General features: G+C 43.5%; 2 protein-coding genes across 5 annotated transcripts; one reads left to right on the top strand and one right to left on the bottom strand.

Annotated features, from left to right (window-relative positions):
* Nucleotides 1-26: 26 nt before the first annotated feature.
* LOC8044011 (phosphatidylinositol N-acetylglucosaminyltransferase subunit H) lies at nucleotides 27-8,034 on the bottom strand. Its single transcript, XM_002416514.3, has 5 exons — nucleotides 7,645-8,034; nucleotides 3,701-3,779; nucleotides 3,330-3,457; nucleotides 3,173-3,256; nucleotides 27-541 (listed from the first exon to the last, which is right to left on the bottom strand). The coding sequence occupies exons 1-5, from the start codon at nucleotides 7,915-7,917 to the stop codon at nucleotides 473-475; spliced, it is 633 nt and encodes a 210-aa protein (XP_002416559.3). The 5' UTR covers nucleotides 7,918-8,034; the 3' UTR covers nucleotides 27-472.
* On the top strand, nucleotides 7,482-16,833 carry LOC8044012 (cilia- and flagella-associated protein 36). 4 transcript variants are annotated; one of them, XM_042288466.1, is made up of 9 exons: nucleotides 7,482-7,624; nucleotides 8,297-8,426; nucleotides 8,527-8,588; nucleotides 8,666-8,773; nucleotides 9,262-9,500; nucleotides 10,102-10,243; nucleotides 10,814-10,921; nucleotides 14,202-14,484; nucleotides 16,379-16,833. In XM_042288466.1, exons 2-9 carry the CDS (start codon nucleotides 8,315-8,317, stop codon nucleotides 16,384-16,386), a joined length of 1,062 nt encoding a protein of 353 aa, XP_042144400.1. In that variant the 5' UTR covers nucleotides 7,482-7,624; nucleotides 8,297-8,314; the 3' UTR covers nucleotides 16,387-16,833. The 4 variants fall into 4 exon arrangements, 3 of the variants coding, with proteins under 3 accessions (XP_042144400.1, XP_029849641.1, XP_029849639.1); XR_005798122.2 differs by lacking the exon at nucleotides 7,482-7,624 and having other exon boundaries at nucleotides 8,222-8,426; nucleotides 16,379-16,510; nucleotides 16,574-16,833; XM_029993779.4 differs by lacking the exon at nucleotides 7,482-7,624 and having other exon boundaries at nucleotides 8,222-8,426.
* The last annotated feature ends 1,127 nt before the right edge of the window (nucleotides 16,834-17,960 follow it).

Raw genomic sequence — 17,960 nt, 5'->3', positions numbered from 1 at the left:
GTCGCAAGAGTGTGAACGGGCCTTTACATAAGCTAAAGAGAAGCTTCAGCCCTAAAACAGGCAAAAACAGTAACACGGAAAACTATAGATCATTGGAACCTTCAAAAAAAAGGTGACCGATTGCTCACTTTAATGACAGCATCCACACAACCGAGGGCTAAAAGAAGGCAGCACTTGGTGCAGTCATTTCCCTAAAATACTGGCAAGATTCTGTCAACATCCTAAGTAATTTGCAGCAATGAGAAGTAAATGAAGCAACCAATGATTAATGCAAATTTATCTAAACAGGCAAACTTGCAGGTACACACATTTAAGTCCATGACTCGAAGCACAACCAGAATACACATGATGATTCTGATCCCAAGGATAAATTAAGATATGTAAGGTAAGACAGTTTACAACTTCGACAAAGAAAGAATGACCTGATATACGGCGAGACACCTTTTTCATGTCCATTGCTTTTGATGATTCCTCATGTCCAGCCACTTTCTTGTATGCCCCGATAAACTGCTTGCAGGGCACTTAGTCTTGGAAGAGTGTTCTGAAAATGCCAAATTACGTGCACCATTGCCAAATGAATTACGGAAAAGGTACACTGACATGTTCACAAAACGAAAATGCTCAAAAAACAAAGCATACTTCTGGCCAGTGTTGGGGAGTACTTTAAGTACATTGTATTTAAAGGATACTTGTACTTTACTTGAGGTACATTCTCTGAGTATGTACTTGACTTGTACCTAAGTTAAAGTAATTTTTCTGATACTTTCCTAGGAGAGTACAACTCCCATTTTCGAATAAATTTGGTCTCGTTAAATTTGTTTTTTCAACCCTGTTTTTTCAACTCTGAAGCCACTCGACTTTATCCAAAATTTGCTGTCATTTCCGAAAATGACTGATGCACCCACGATTATCCCTAAACATAGCGTCCTTTATACTGGAATGCCCGGTCAACCGCGCAACACGCCAGTCTTTGGCGATGTCAGGGCTAGTTTCAAAGCGTGCCACTACTAGGCGCCACCCGCCCTGGACGGAGCAGATGGCGCCACGGCCACAGTGCGTAGTGCCGCACACTGCCGGGTTCAAAAAGAGTGATTCATGATGCGTTTAAAACCTGCGATATTCATGCAAAAGTGCAATAACAGTATCAAATGCTAATTTAGCTCGGTTAGGTGACTATCCCGGACATGATTTTAAGCATTTTATCACGTCTCCGCCCTTCAGACCTGGAACAGAAATATGTCCCGGTGGAGATCACTCGCGCGCACACTGTATGAACCTGAGAACAAAATCCCTAATAAACCTTAAAACAGCAGCTGATCCAAGCCTCTTGGCGAAATGTCGGCTGCCGGTCCGAGGTGTGCACAAGGTGCCCTTCTCAAATACTTGCATACAACCTTGCTATAGGATAAAAAAAGTGCAGAGGACAAGAAGAGGGAAAAAAACAAGTGCTTGCCCTCTGTCCCTATCTTTTGCGGTATTTTTATTCTATAGTGTTCAACAACCAGCCCATTAGATGATTTTGATGCCTTTTCATCCATTCTCTGCTAACAAATTACTTAGTTTGATACATTCTGAAATCAATGAGGACTCAGAAAAACCGTTTGTTCATGCCATAACTTTACTTTCAGAAAAAATTAAAATGCAGGCTTCTGCGTCTTGCATTCTTCCTTATAGTCAGTGCCCTGGAAGTGTCGGCTGCAAAAAACACACCGCCGCGACACGTGTTTGGCAGCTAGTCCTTCCTGGCGATTGCTTTCATTCACGTCTCCTTTAGCGCGTTGTCACCCGGAATCTCGTGAAACTAGACGCCTTGAACTTTCTGCTTGGCATCGGACTTACCTTTCCACACACAACAGTATGCCATGGCACCGTGTCAAACCACGTAGAAAACGTCAATGTCTTAACGGGAAGACAGCATCACGCAGGCCTTGCTATGCCTTGGCCCATTATTAAGCTAGCCAAGCCGTCAAGCCATGCTACGCCACCGCGCCTATCCAGCCACCCCGGGCTGGTGACGCCCCCTCGCGGAGACACTTGCCAAAATAGCGAGAGAGAAAAGTAAAGAGCAGACAGCAATTCTGATGCCTTTGGGCAGGCATTTCAAAATGAAGGAGGCTATGCCCTAAAAAAAAAAACACAAATAAAAAACACACACACATTGTTTAGGGGAATGGTTCTCAAATGGGGGTCCTCAAAGGCATTCAAGGGCTCTGCGAAACCCGGCAATAGAAGTTGTCTTTTTGCAGATTGAGAAGAAGCATTCCAATTTTCGGGCAAGTTCTCTCGCGTGTATGCCATTCAGAGAAGTCTACTTCACACTAGCCCTTAGTTATATTTATTAATTAAATTATCATAATTAACCTACACCTTTCCCTTCCCATCTCCACAAACGGGGACCTCCATCGTGTTCACCGATCCACAAGAGGTCTGCGAAACATCAATGTTTGAGAACCACTGGTGTAAAGGAATGAAAAGGCATCATGAAAGATTGTATTAAAAGTATACTTGTAATTTACTTTGAAAGTACATCATATTTATAGTGTTTTACTTCAAGTACATTTTGGCCTGTGAACTTTGCACTTACTTGAAGGAAATAAGCTCTGATTTACTCTATACTTTACTTCAAGAATTTTTTAGAAGTACTTTACCCAACACTGCTTTTGGCATTACTCAAAATTCATTTCAGCTTTCTAGATTTTGCAGGAGTTTGCATAATCTACATTGCATTACATGAGTAATCTGTGGCAGAGGCATGTGTGGAAGCATTCTCACTGACATATCAGCAATCTGCCTACAACATCTTGATGCAGTTAGGTGCTGTGCATTGCCAGTCCAACCAGAGACTAAAACGTAAAACAAAAAACAGCCTGACCTCCATTAGATGGCTGCAAAGACACTTCTGCCATACTTACTGTCCCAGAATGCTGGTGTCTTTGCCGTCTAAAACATTTGTGAGAACAACACGCTAAAAGACAACACGGCCTGCATACCATATTTATGCGATGAAAGAAGAAAAATATATCTTCACGTGGCAAGCACATCTGTTGTTTTTCTCTACAAGCACGACTGCCTTGAGGAGAAGCATTTCACCATACGATGGACCATAGTGGATGCCACAAGTTATCCCAGCCAATCCTTGCAATTATAGTGCAATTTGAAGAGCGATACTCACGTGAAAGAGAGGCACCAAAGATGGTGCAGAGTTTGTGCCCACCTTGTCGTGAAGCAGGACGACCAGGTAGAAAATGACGCTCTGCTGCAAGAAGACAATGAAGCGACGCGCTCAGAATGTTGGCAAGGCAGCGAAGACGGAGGTGGGCAAGGCTTACCACCGTGATGGCTTCTGATATGATGACGTCTTCGATGAACTCCTTGTTGATGAATCTCGACACCCTCCGCCCTGTGACGAAGGTGGTCGTCGTCTGCAATCCCAACGACTGCATCACCAGGAGAGATTCTGGGGCAGAAGCAAAAACAAACATGTGCGTCATTGGGATGACCAATTTGGTGATGCACTAAGCTTGCTAGCACTCGCTAGTAATTCTGAATCAGCAAAAAGAATGTTGTGCCTCCAGAAAATATGTTGGTATCTGGGATGACCAATTTGGTGATGGAAGCTTGCTAGACATCGCTAGTCATTTTGAATTAGCAAAAATAATGTTGTGCCGCCAGAAAAGACGCAACACAAAATCCCACTTGCCTTCCTTGACCCGACGGTGAAGTTTGGCCACCAAGAGCAACAAGAGAACGACCAGGAACACGCCGAGGAAGTCCACGTCCTGCGAGCCAAACGACATATTACCCCGACGTTTGAAAAAACTGTTTGGGAGTACCCGCTCACTTGCGCCGCAAGAATATATAATGTTGATGACTGAGCCCACTGTTTGAGGAACATCTCACATAGTTTCTATACACTCAACTATACACTCAATCTAAGATAAATGCACACCCAACCTGGGACCGGTTAAAAGGACTGATCATAGCTGGTTAAAACACCCGAGTGTAATAAATTTGTTAAGGTCATACGCGGCCCTTTATCCGGCCACGGACTGCACGTGTATCTTTTCTAGAGTTATTGGCCGCGTTAAGTCCATGCTCGAGAGCAAGAAAGTTTGGCGCTCCTTTCACTAAACGGACAGGAGTGGCACCAGAGACTGGCACTCGAGCACCCTTTTTGTGCACTGAGAATTTCTCGAAGCGCAAGTGACTTCCTCGCGCTTCGTGATGTCAGGTAAACAAACAAGATGGCTGCGCTGTTGTTGAGACCAGAGCCGTGTATACAGAGAGTTTGGTCAATGGGAGGCGCAGGCAGAGCCAGGGCGTGCAACAGACGCAGAAAGAGGGCTTGGCGGGCTCTCTTGGCCAGCCAGAAGCCGAAAAAAATCCTCTAGCAGTGGTAGCGAGAAACAGATTTAATCGTTCTAAGAAACGCGTAAGAGTTAAACGTAGTGACCCTTTATGGTTGCAAATCGGATGCACGCGATGTTTCGATTATGATCATGCAGAAAGACGTAAGAAACAAATGTGCCGCTCGAACTCTGTTTTGCTCGGACAGGGTGCGAACGCTCGGATGGCAGATTTCTGGCCCTTGGCGCACGAATTATGTTGATATTTCCGCTAGTCGCACTCTTCCACAATGATTTTGGATGACTGTGGTTAAAATATCACCTGCACCATATTTCCAGTCACCGAGGGTTACTCCGACGCAATTATTAATTTTGTTTCTTGCGACCACCACCAGGGTATTATTTCCGGCTCCTGGTTGGCCACAATCGAATTTGTAAAAACGCCCTAGAACACACCAAGCCCGCTTTCGGCCAATGGTGCCTCCTCATTTGTCTCCTATACTTCCCCATCATTGGCCAAAGGCTGTGGTTGAGACCGTCGAAACTAGAGCACTATATAGCTCCTACAAAGCAGAGTAACGCAATCCTTTGATTTGCATGTTTTGCTGACAACATGGCCGACAGAGCAGCTCGGCGTGAGTCACGTGGTACTCAGGGTTCCACGAGGTGGCCCTCCCTATGGGAGAACACATGGAGATCGACGCAGCACGGCCGAATAAAAAATAAATGCCGAGTTCACACTTTTCAAAACTAGTCTGTCACGAAGTTGGTAAAGCTCTAAACACTTTATCAAAGTTTTCATAATATTGAATGCGTGTGAAAATTTTGAGAAGGCAATTTCCAAAGCAATGGCGTTTGAAGCAGACAACTGTTTTATGCAGCAGAGATAGACTTTATGGGTTGGCCGGAGCGGGTCAAGTGAACGGTGCAACGTCGCCGCGTCGTCTGCTGCATATGCCGCTCAGTCAACATTAAAAAAAAAAAAAAAAAATTACCATGTTACATGGCACACAATTTAGCGCATATTATTGTAAACTGTTCCTTTATTACGTCAAAAACTATTGTCTTTCCATACATCCCCAAAATATTCAGGAAACAATGATTTTTTCACCCTCTCCACAGATTTGTGATTGGATCTGGAACCCCCAGGCGTTCGCCGCTAGTCACCGAGAGATGGCATTCTAGATTGCGCTACTCTGCTCTGAAGGAGCTATATAGTGCTCTAGTCGAGACGAAAGGTGTAACCGGCCCCGCTGCCCTTTTTCAGTTGATTAGTGCTTAATCCAGCAGTAAAAACAAGCCAAGACAGCAATTAGCATTCTGAAAAAGGTTTGTTCATGCATCTCGCCTAAAAAAGAAATTCTCCTATCAAACGGTAGCATGCCGACAGCACAGCGACAAAAAGGTTGTCAAGATGAGGAGACATTCGGACCGCTCTGCCCCTTTTATAATGCATAGCCCAGCGAATAAAAATACTTTAATTTGAAAGTCGAAACATCAGTGAGCGTTGAGGAAAAGGTATCTTTGTGCGTCTTGCCTGAAAACGAATTGATCTATCGAACGAGCGTGCCGATAGCTCTGCGACTGAAAAGTAGCGATGAAAAGACAGTTAGACCGCTGCTCTGCTTAGAATGCTTAGCCCAGCCGCAGCGAATAAAGTAATCCGAAACATCAGTTAGCGTTGCAGGAAAGGTTTGGTCATGCATCTTGCTTGAAAACGAATTCATCTATCGAACGGTAGCGTGCCGACAGCTCAGCGACAAAAAAGTTGAGATGAGAAGACAGTCGGAACGCTGCCCTACTTAGCCCAGCAAATCAAGATACTTTGATTGGAAAGCTGAAACATATCAGTTAAGTGTTGCGGAAAAGGTTTGTTCATGCATACCGTACGTCTAAAAACTAATTGACGTGCTATCGAACGACGGTGTGCCGGTATCAGCGTAGCTTACCATGGAATCTCTGACAAATTTGAGGGTTTCCTGCGTCGACGAGCGGGTTCAAGAACGTTGCTTTTAATTTAAATCGGAACAGCATGCATGGTCAATAAATAGATTGGTCAAGGTAACTTTCCACATATGTGCACCGAAACAAGTCTTCAAACCTTTCAGGAATATTAAAACGTTTGTAGAAACCTCATAACGTCGCAGTCTCTTTTGCTTTAGACTCTGCCGCTACAAACAGGCCTAATTAATTTATCTTCGAAATAATTTCGGCTTCTGCCCCCCGTATCCAGGAGAAGCCGGGTTCGTCATAACCATGCGGTCGGAAGGAGCTCGTGGGGTTCATTGATAGTTTCGAGCCGTGTTCCAAAATTTACTTAATCTCACTCTAGGGTAAGGGTTCTGTACCCTAGCGTTCGAAAACTTACCCGCCAGGGTTACTTGGATGATAGCCTCCTCTATACTAACAAAGCCTGGCAGTTCGACAATGGAGCCATAGAGTGCCTGGTCGCACATTTGGAGCGCGGGGATCTGGTAGCACAGAGCATTTCTCGGGGAAGCTGGTAGTGAGCGCACAGCTTTCGCAGCGGCGAGGACGCGCGAGGAACACGAGGAGCACGAGCGGATGTTCCATCGCTCGGGAGATGTGTGTTTCGGCGTCTCGCCGCAGCGGGGCGCCCGTTACATGACTCTCCTTTTATCCGTTGTCTGCCGCTCTACCTTTTCGCTTTCAGCGGCCGCGTCTCATGGCGATCTGCCAGGTTTCGTCAGGTTAGAGGAGGCTATGCTCGGATCCATTCGAGTAGACATGGAACGCAGCCTCGGTGTGTCGCACTCCTGTACGCCATGGGTCGTTTAGTTGCTCCGCTCAGAGTATGAAACTCGGAGCGTCGGAGTAGGAGTAAAGGAGGTCGACAGGATGAAATTAGAGAACGTCGGGGCGTCTCCTTTAAGGCTCGTTCACACTCTTGCAACCGAGTACGACCGAGAGAGACAAGACCAGTTTTTAATCCTTTTACGACGTCTTAGGACCAGCTCCGCAGCAGCGCGCCCGGTTCTAAGAAGTTGTAAGGGGATTAAAAACCGGTCTTGTCTCTCTCGGTCGTACTCGGTTGCAAGAGTGTGAACGAGTGTTCGGCTTCCAGTACGCGCTCGGTGCCTTCCGTCGTGCTTCGGCAGCGCGAGCACGCTCGAAGCTCACGACGCTCACGAGACGCCGAAGCGCTATCGAAGGCAGGAATCCCGCACTTGAGGCGGAGAGCCATAAGCACATGTTTTAAAACTAACTAACAGATCCGTAAACGATCACCAGATAACGAAGATCACCATTCGTCAAAGGTGAGTTCGAAGTCGCTTACCCTCCTATGAAGCCCGTAATGGAGAAAACAAGACAGGAAAAACGTAGTCAGGAGCATCCAACGCTTGGTGTTGAATGCCTTGTGCTTGAACACGTACTCGTGGCCCAGGTTTTCGCCGTAGTTGGTGGAACAGAACACGAGCGGTTCGCCGCTGGCGCTCTCGCAGAGGACCCGGGAAGACTTGCACGCTTCTTGAGCATCGTCCGACGTCGCCGAGAGCGATCTAGGATCATTTTCACGGTCTGGAATAGGTTGCCGTTTGGCGCGATTCATATTGCTGGTCCGTGCTTCCAGAAGTTTATTAATTAAGATCGAAGACTGCTACATCGCAGGTGTTCGGGCGTGTCAGGAATCGAATCCCGCGAACAAAACAGGAGGCCGCCATCTTAATTAGCAGCGCCGCGCTGAATGACCATCTGCTTGGATTATTTTTGCAACCAAATAATGAAGGGCAGACTATTTGACTGCCCGAAACAAAAACTTTATAATTCAGTATTTATAATTTAACCTACTTAATTATTGTAATTATGCATACTGGTGTAATGCAAATGCTGCCGAACGGAGGTCATCATGTTAAAAACGAAAGAAGGCGTCGCTATGGCAACGGGAGGGCTACTTGTAAACAATACCTTGCGGTATTCTGCGGTTCAAGTTCAACCCATCGTGGAAAATGTCAACCGAAGACGACGAGACGTCTTGGGTGTTCGAATCTCTCGTCGGTTATCTGAGGGGTCCGGCGTGGAATATTCCCATCATTACATTCATCGAGCAAAAGTCCATTGGTGAGTGCGCATGCTGTTACATGCTTTATTCGCAAAAATTAAAAAAAAAAAAAAAGGTAGTGGTGACGTATTAACTTTACTGTATGTCCTTGTACGGCAGTGTTTGAACCTGGGCCAGACAACGAAGAATACAAGAAAATTCACAATGAATACAAAAATTTGGTAAGGTATACCTACCCTCTCCCCCCATATCATCCTTTCACTCACTTTCATTTTTCACATACCTGTTAACTTCTCAGGTGGACTTCATGTTAGGCAGCCACATGGAAGACATGGGCATCACGCCTGAACAATTTGAGAAAGTCTGTGGCAAGGCCAACAGAGGAATCGCTGCGAAATTCCATCAGGTATAAATGGCCGGCTGGGCTTATTTCAACACTTGGGAATTCATTAAAAAAAAATATTCAGTGCACCACAGACTGTCAAAGGCAGTCCGGGGAACAGATACAAATTGTAGAGTCGAACCACAGAACTATGAGCACCAGGACTGAAACTAGGATTCTGATTGGCCTGCCTGATGTGTACACAGCCAATCAGTTTCCTTTTTTTCTTTTCTGGTGGTTATATCAGATGATGAGGCATACTGTCCAAGCAACAGACAATGAACCATCCTGCGTATAACTACTATATCATTGCACTAAAGCTACTCAACCACTACAGAGTTTGAAATTTAATCATAAGACAAAATTATGGGCATGCACCCAAAGTTCTGTTAAGATTACAGAATAAACCGTAACATTAGAATCTAGCTTTTTGCTTGCGGCTTGTTCCAGTGGTGAACCGATTACGAAGACAGGTGCATTCGAATTACGTGGACAGTCAACAACTTTTCCAGGGTCTCTTCGAGCAGGTGTGGGCAGCAGACGATTATGAGATCTTCAAGCGCATGATGACCCAGAAGAACATCGACCTGCAACTCCAGGCCCTCGAAATTATGGCCCAACGCTATGGCCTTGTGCCCGACGCCTTCCAGGGGGAGCCACAAGGGGCTGCCGATGAGGACATCCAGGAAGAAAAGTCAGACAATGACAATGCCAAGGAGGACGAGGAAGCTCTCATGGCGCACGTCATCAAGTGAGACAATGTTGTCGATCGGCTGGCTTTTACAGGTAGTCGCAGTTACGGTACGGTAGTTACAGGAGGAAGTTGTCCTGCTGATCTTAACTTGCAGCGGACCGCAGCAGAATCTAGCCATATTAGTATTTGGAGTGCTCACTGTCAAAGACATTAGTTACATGCATTAAAGCACAATATGTTTGACAATGACATCTTCTCTTGGGATTAATGAAATGGTGCAGGGTTCAATGACCATTACGTTAATGCACCTGTTACCCATTTACTTTGTCAGAAATTAACTAATTATAAAAATACTAGAATACTAAATGCTACAATTAGTTTGCTGAGATTTACTAAAAATAAATTACTAAATTTACTGCAATACCAGGGACGACAGCAGAAGTCAGTCTGGTTTTGGTGCAATGCAACACAGTCATGCTGTAAAGCTCACTTTAGAGTCACTGCACCGCACAAGGCAAGCAAGGGTTATATATCAGCCTTGTCTGCACTGGTTGTAGTAGGATGACTTGCATATATCTTGTTCAGGTCTTTGGTTACAGTAATACTGCAACAAAAGAAAAGTCGCCTTTCTTAAAAAAAAAAAAAAACTGTTTTGCAGAAAATCGTTGGAAGACATGGCTGCAGCAAAGGAGAGCGAGAGTATGGAAGAAAAGCTTATTGAAGAGGCGATCCAAGCCACCCTGGTGGAGAAGCAGAGGCTGGAAGTTGAGAAATCCAAAGAGAAGGAACTGCTAGACAAGGTGCAGTTGACATCTCAAAACATGACATGGAAACTGTCACCTCCTGCTACTACCATAACATGAAAAGCGCATCACGCTACTAGCACGAAATTTTGGGGGAGGTGAACTGGTATTGAAAGATGGCTTTTCAAATCAAGGGTATCAGTTTGATCCTGTGCCATTTTTGTCCAAGAAACGAGTATAGCCAATAGGTTTTCTAGCTTCCTTTTTTTAGGCATTGTGCTATCATATAGTTTTACTGAATGGTATTTACATTATAAAACCATCGTAATAACATCCCAATATCAGAGAAAAAAGTTTTTTTTAGAGGAGATGCATGCAAAATTGTTGAAGCGTCTAGTAATATCTGGCAGTTGGAATCACGAGTTATCCTCATATATGCACTCGCAAAGAAATGTGTTAGCAGTTATTTTTCCTACTAAACTTCCCAGTTAGTTAAAAAAAAAGAATTTCACCCTGCAAATTATACGGTAAATTGCCTTCACAGAACAAAACAAAAATGTCAAAATATCTAAAAAAAAGAAATTAATAAGATTATCACAATCAGGTTTATTAATGTATTCATTCCAGGCACTAAAATTATCTCTCAAAGAACCCGCTGCAGCCGACACGCCAGAGGATCCGGAACCCAAAGTGTTGGCGGGCCAATTGACGGAACATCGCCCCTCAATCGTTGAGGCACGTGGTCTATCGCTCTATTCTTTCATAGACCGACTGGAGCTTGAAGGTTGCAACATGTGTGCCATAAGACAAGAGTCGCTGACAAATTACCGCATTTACCAAACATTTTGTATGCTATCTTTTCATGCCACACAACCACCCTGCTTATAAACGTTCCCCTCTGCCAAGTTACTGGTTTGCAATGCTTTCTATTTCATCATCATTTTTTTAGGACCCAGGGGCATTATACAAAAAAGGGAACACATAAAAAAAATAACAAAAACGCTTAATCTAGTTATGGTAGGTTAGAAAGAAATAGGGTAATGGCTTCAGCGAATTTATATTAGTGTCAGTTATGGAAACAGTTGGATCAGGTAGTGCGTTCCAGTCATCAATGGCCAAAGGTAAGGTGCGCCGGCTGACGTTGAAATTGGACGGAGTTTACGAGAATGGTCGAAACAAGGAATAGTGTGGTGGGGAGGCAATAGCAAACATTGTCCGAGGAAACAATCAAGATTAACATTTATTATAGTTTAATTCCATTTGCCGTTTCGGACACCACTGAATTATAAGTGAAAGATCATTCTGCAAGATTAGTTGATCGTGATGTGAATGAATCGGTCTGTATATGACACAGTCGTCAGTGAACAAACACTGCAGAAGAAATGTCATGGTGGAGATCATTAATTTAGATTACAAAGAGAAGGGGACCAAGAACTGTTCCCTGAAGGATGCCAGATGTTACCATACCTGTGGTAGATTTTTCTTTGTTAATAGCAGCATACCGAGTGCGATTAGTGAGGAATTCAGAAATTCATTTGACCACAGGGGGGTGAATGTTAATATCTGTTTCATTAGAAGACATTGATGAGGGGCCTTGTCAAATGCTTAGGAGAAGTCAATAAAGATGACTTCAGTTTGAACATTGGAATTGGAATTCGAGTAGACATCAGTTAGAAATGCTGTTAGTTGAGTTTCGCACGAGTATGACGAAGTTACGAGAGTCTAGAAAATTTATTGTTTGAATAGAGAATATGCTCCCCGACGTTAGATGAAACACTGGTGAGTGATAGGACGATAGTTACCGATTAGGTGGCGGTTGCCTGTTTTATAAACGGGTATGATGTTAGCGATTTTCCAATCAGATGGAACTTCAGAGAGTTTAAGAGACTGAGAGAATATGTCGCAGAGGAAGGCGGAAGACAGGGATGGGCAGTATTTCAAATACAAGTATTTAAAATACGTATTTCAAACACTTTGTGTATTTTGCATTTGTATTTAATTACAAATTAGGTAATGTATTTGACGTGTGTATTTAAATACTAAAATGTGGGTATTTCAAATACAATTGTAATTAAATACAATTTTGTGGGCAAAAAATACATCCCTCAAATTTATTTTCACTGTCCAGAGCACAAAGAAAACTACGTTCTGCACTGAATGCAGTGTCTCCCAATCAAGCACAAGCGTTGAGTAACTTTGTGATTACGGAGCTAGTCCAAAGCAAAAACATTGACGAAATCGACGTTCACAGACAGACTGCCTAAATAATTGAGTGCCTGTGACAACTTGTGATGCTTTACAGCTTGATTTCCATCCATATTTTTGCCTGGAACATTCTAAATGCGCGGCTTGTCCAGATTTTCGTAACTGGTGCGAGTTGCAACATTAAAATATTCTCTAGCTAGTGCTGCGCGTCTTGGTCGTCTTGGTTCTCTTTGTTGGTTTATACCAAAATGTAATTGACAAAAAAAAAAGCTGCTTGAAGCTCTGTACTTTTTTTACCTATTACGTCCAAGCTGATTACATTCTTTGGTGATTATATTTTTATTACGTTACTAGAGCCTCGCACATTAACTCCCGAGTGTGCGATGCAAAATTAAAATGAGATACCCAGAAACCCGTTGCCAGTGCCCTGAAGTCGCCGACGCAAATTTTGAGGAATGTATTTGGAAAAGTACTTGGAGGAGACCAAATACATTTGGTTGTATTTTTATCTTGTATTTAAATGCTTTTTTGGAAATGTAATTAGATTTGTAATTAAATACATTTTTGACAAAGTATTTTGTATTTGTATTTTGATACATATCTGCATGTATTTTGTCCATTCCTGGCGGAAGATATATGTTTAGTGTTTATTAATAGTTTAATTTGCTCATCCTTGGAGCTGGAGGACACCTTCAGTTGATCAATCGCCCCAAGTACTCCAGAGCGGTCAATTAAGATAGGATCCATAAGAGGGTGAAAGGATTGGCGCGAGTCGGGAATGTCTAGCAAGTTTTCGTTAGAAAAGATGGAGCAGAAAAAATTGATAATAGCAAGAGCGCCGTGTTCATCTGAAAGCGGAAGCCCGTCGTTATCTGCAAATTGCAAGGGAAGTGATGGTGCCGGATTGATTATTTTCCAAAACTTTTTTGGTTTGATGGTTAGAACTTGGGGAAGTCGGAACTATAGAATTTGAATTTAACATAACTACCGTAATGGCGGATTTGTAAGCCCTTGCGCATTTGTAATAGGCTTCCCAACAAGCCGGAGTGTTAACAGCCTTAGCCCACGCATTCTTTTTTTTCCTAATGGATTGACTGTGAATTGTTTTATAGCACCAAGGGTTACTGTTATCAGATATAATGTGGGTCAGTGGAATGAAGCGTTTGATGAGATAGACCAGTTTATCTTTGTAGAGAGTCCGGTTTTCATTGACAAAAATCTTCGAGCTAAGAGTTGATAGATGCATAGTCAGCTCTCTTGTACTTGCGAATGAATTTGCGGTAATGTGACTTACAAGGAGCAGCGACAGAGAGTTAGTGATAAAATAACGCTGAAAATTAACAAAAAAAGCAGATTAGATGCTAGTGTTTGGACAGCACTTTGCGAAATGGGGACGCGGTTGAGGCAAGCGCATTACTGCCACTAAACTGACGCAAAAACTATAGCTCATCTAGCTATGTGCGAGTGAAGCCGAAGCTACAAGCTCGTTGTCCCAAACGATGCCTCCACTGCATGCGTGTGCATGCTTGGAAGAAACACTGAAAGCCCAAAGTGCGACCGCTTGCGAGGACACAGGGTAACCTTAAAACACTTACCATAAGCATAATATCACGCAATCAGCTGTCATGCGCACATATGCAAAATAAACTCGGGATGGTAAATGCTGGTGCCCACTAGTTAACATGCCCTAGTGAAATAAGGCATTCAGTTTTGGCCTTCTCTTCTGCCCAAGTGTCCCGAAGTATGGTTGCGGCATTACCGAGAACGGTACAGGCCACCGAGACTACGCAGCTTTTGTCGCCGTCGACAGGAGGACTTGGCAACGCGACACCAGCCGGTGAGCAGCGAGGAGGTGAATCAGCGGAGGGAGTACCTGCGCAGCCAGCGGGACAAGCTGGTGGCATTGAAGCGTGCCGAACGCGAGAAGCAGCTGAGCTCCACGCTGGAACAGGACACCGTCCAGCGGCCGCGTTCGTCTCGCGCGGCCAGGGCGGCTCTCCAGGGCGACGTTGCCCTGGAGGCACCCAACGACGACTCCGGAAACCTGGCCTTCCGCAAGTCGCTTGCCGCTCGGCTGAAGGCGGAGGTCATAGGTGAGATTAAGGGTCACCAAACTCCCCCCCCCCCCCCCCCCCCCCCCCCCCCATTTTTTTTAGTGCTTGGATAGGACCTGTTACAAAATAAACTTGCCCCCCCCCCCCCCCCCTTTCCAAACAAAGAAAAAAAAAAAAAAAAGAATTGGCGCAATAGTAATGCCGCAAGACTCATTTTGAGTTGGGATTCAGAAACGTGCTTCCATTCTGAGACGTCGACTGCAAAATGGAAGCATATATTCAAAATTGCTGAATCGAGTTGCGACAAATATTGTGCTCGTATACACGGGGCGTTGTCGAGCGCCAGGCACGTTTTAAGGCGTGGGTTTCAGGAAACAATGTTTAAGCTTGGAAAAACCCTTTTTTTTTTCTTCTTCTGTGCACAGGGAGGAAAACTGTAAAAACAGTGCCTGCTACACACACTTGAATCTGCTTTTGCCGGGTATTCATTTCAAAGAAGCTTTCATGTTTTTGCCTCATGTTGCACTATCCGAAAAGGGAGATAAACTGCATAATTTTTGCCCTTTACCCAACTCTGCATAAAAAAAACCAAAACACAGCCTGGCATTTTTTTTTTTTTAAAGAGCCACTGAAAAGAAAAATAAATGTTTTTTTTTTTAAACAGTCTGGTCGGGACACAAGTGTCGGGAATAATTTTAGAGGAATATTGACGGCGCGAGATTTATTTCCAACTCTGCGCGCAAACTTAACGACGTCACGGAATGGTCATACTCTTTCCACATAAACGAGATGGTCATACACTCTCTCCACCTAAACTCGACGGCCAAGCCGATCCAGCTCTCCTGCACGTGCCAAAAACGCCGAGAAAACAAGTGAAAAAGAGGCGACTAAATATAGCTTTTTTTTTTTTTTTAGTGTAAAATTTATTTTTTGACACGCATGTCTCATTCAGTCTGTTTAAAAATAAACTTTATTCTTTTCAGTGGCCCTTAAACAGTTCTGCAATTTTAGTGAGATAAATCCACCGCTCAAAAACTCTTTTGTAAAAAGTTTCATTGCACTCCATTTATCGACTCATACAATTTTTTTTTACACCCAAATAGCGTTTATGAACACCCTTATAATTTTTTTTTTTCCAGGGAAAGTTTTTTTGTGAAGTACATGTTCTATCAAAACAATTTGTTTTGGGAGTTGAGGACAGGACAGTACTTGAACCAATTTATATCCCAAAGCAATCTAAATTTTGTATTTAGCAAAAAAAATAAAATATATAGTAGATATATAGTGCACAATTTATAACCAATAAATTTGACACACAATTAATAGAGTTTGTGGCTCCCATTCTCTGAGCAAAACGGCTCGAATTGTCTATGTTCAAAAAAGGCGTCACTTCGGAAATTTCACGAGATGAAGCCTACCAGTCCAATATAATTTGCAGTAATTGGATCACCGGATTATTTTCCTTTGAAATCTTACTTCTGTAACAGCTTGTCTTCAATGCCGTGCAAGCATGTAACTAATGAAACTCCCAGCACAATTAACCCTTTTCTTAAATGCGAAAACATAAACTATTTCTTGGAGCGGAATCTGTAACCGCAAAAAATGTGAAAGAAATGTCCCTTCTTTCGTTGGCCGAGCAAAACAGCTCCTAGATAACCATTGGCGCCTGCTTCATGACAGCGCGCGCTCTGCTACCGCTCTCGCATCAGGCAGCGCCCGAGGCATCTATATCGTCGGTGGCCACAACCTCAACAGTAGCAAAACGTGGCTGTCCACGCCAGTTCACCGCAGACAAACTAAGGGAGCGGAACGACATTCATGCTTTCGCGCTCACAACTCGTACAAAGTGCTTAGGTGTCCTCTCAATTTTTTTGTTGTTGCTAGAAGTGACAGCTGGTGATGGCTACTACAAGCAATTTTTTGTCCATTTCAGATTCATAAGCACCAGCTGCAGCCTATTGCTTCCAGCAACAAATCCAAGTTAACGAGAAAACTTTGAATTCCTGTTGTGAATGTTGTCAAAAGAAGTGCACCTGTACTGGAATGCCACTCCAAGCCACGACAGGCAAGTCAACGAATTGACTAAAGGCTTTGGCAAGGAACCAACATCCATCCATTTCAATTCCAGAGCTCTCAAGGACTGCTCCTGCATAAGCTACTAGACGCCGCTTTCCCGAACAAATAAACATCTTGCCATCCATCCTCGTGACTAAGAACGACACCATCTTGTGGTGAATCCAGATGAATTCCAGACTTCACACATGACTGAACTGAGGGATGCATCAAAAGGGCAAGACTATCTCACACTTGCAAAATTTTTCTGAATTTACGATAAATGACTTCAAGCACTGGAGCTTTCTAAACAATTTAAAACAAAAGTATGTTGAATTGGTAGGCATTGTGTTACATAAGGGGGGACACTACCTTGAATTGACCCTTTTTAAAAAAAAAAAATGCATATTCAGAACTGCAAAGTTTTGGCATGTATGGATAACAAAGAACACTCTCACAAAGTCTCGTCAATGTGCACTGACAAACAAACAATGTCAAAAATAATTATTCTTTATATGGTGGTGAGGTGTGCTGCACTGTGTAGCACTTGTCATCCACAAATGAAAATAGCTGAAAGCAATGTCAGTATATCAGAAGTTTGAGGAAGACATCACCTACATTGGTGGAAAGAATTTCTGACGTTTAAGACTCAAAAATAATTTTTTAAAACATCATCACGAAACTTCAAACGCGTTTATCTCAGCTTCACTTTTTATTGTCAAATATCAGCTCAGGGAAGCTATCATTTCATTATCAAATTATGCGTGCAGATATATTTTGGTTTTGCTATATTGAAATTTTCTGGAGAACACAACTGTGAACTTACTTTCTGCATTTTTATGCTTTTTTTGTCATGAAAAGTTTATATTTCTTGTGTACAAATGTACAAAAAAAAACTTTCCATATTTTTTTTTTCGTGAATTTTAGAATTTTTGAAATTTCTTTTTATTGGGCAGGAGATCGAACTATAGGGGGCACTCTGACCCGTTTGTTTTCCCCACGCTCGGTGTTTACTCAACACAAGGCCTGTGCACATGCCGACAGGCCTTATGGGCATGTCCATGTCATCTTCTACAATAGAGCGCTGGGCACAGTTTAATGTACAAAATACTAACAATCGACGAAGGGACGTTAAGTGCCGGATCTAACCCCAGAGAAAGCAAGCTTGACCCACTTCAGCTTTTGTGCTGAGCTGGGACCGTGCATGCTGCATTGTTCATGAAGGCCGTAGTGGAAACAAAAGAGCCCCTCACCGGAGAACACAAACTTCAGCCGAACGCCGACGCCGCGTTCCGTTATGTCGGCCGAGCACCGAGCTATTGTATTTGTTGTCCCCATCCGTGTAGTTCTAAAGTTAACCACTTGGGGCGTCACGGTCTGTCCTCCTCCCCAATAGTCGTCTGAAGCAAGTATTCTGCTGTATGTTCCAGCAAAAAAAACTGGCCATTTTCATAACCCTTTCT

This window comes from Ixodes scapularis, unplaced genomic scaffold (genome assembly GCF_016920785.2).
Source record: "Ixodes scapularis isolate PalLabHiFi unplaced genomic scaffold, ASM1692078v2 PGA_scaffold10__122_contigs__length_95168666, whole genome shotgun sequence".
NCBI lineage: Eukaryota > Metazoa > Arthropoda > Arachnida > Ixodida > Ixodidae > Ixodes > Ixodes scapularis.
This window is presented reverse-complemented; position numbering and strand designations above follow the sequence as displayed.

Coding starts and splice junctions, on each gene's coding strand:
- LOC8044011 (XM_002416514.3), bottom strand. CDS start 7,917: ATGAATCGCGCCAAACGGCAACCTATTCCAGACCGTGAAAATGATCCT. Junction 3,780..7,644: donor ATTACGGGCTTCATAGGAGG/GTAAGCGACTTC, acceptor TTTGGCTCGCAG/GACGTGGACTTCCTCGGCGT. Junction 542..3,172: donor CTTTGGTGCCTCTCTTTCAC/GTGAGTATCGCT, acceptor TGGCATTTTCAG/AACACTCTTCCAAGACTAAG.
- LOC8044012 (XM_042288466.1), top strand. CDS start 8,315: ATGTCAACCGAAGACGACGAGACGTCTTGGGTGTTCGAATCTCTCGTC. Junction 8,774..9,261: donor TCGCTGCGAAATTCCATCAG/GTATAAATGGCC, acceptor CAACTTTTCCAG/GGTCTCTTCGAGCAGGTGTG. Junction 9,501..10,101: donor CTCATGGCGCACGTCATCAA/GTGAGACAATGT, acceptor ACTGTTTTGCAG/AAAATCGTTGGAAGACATGG.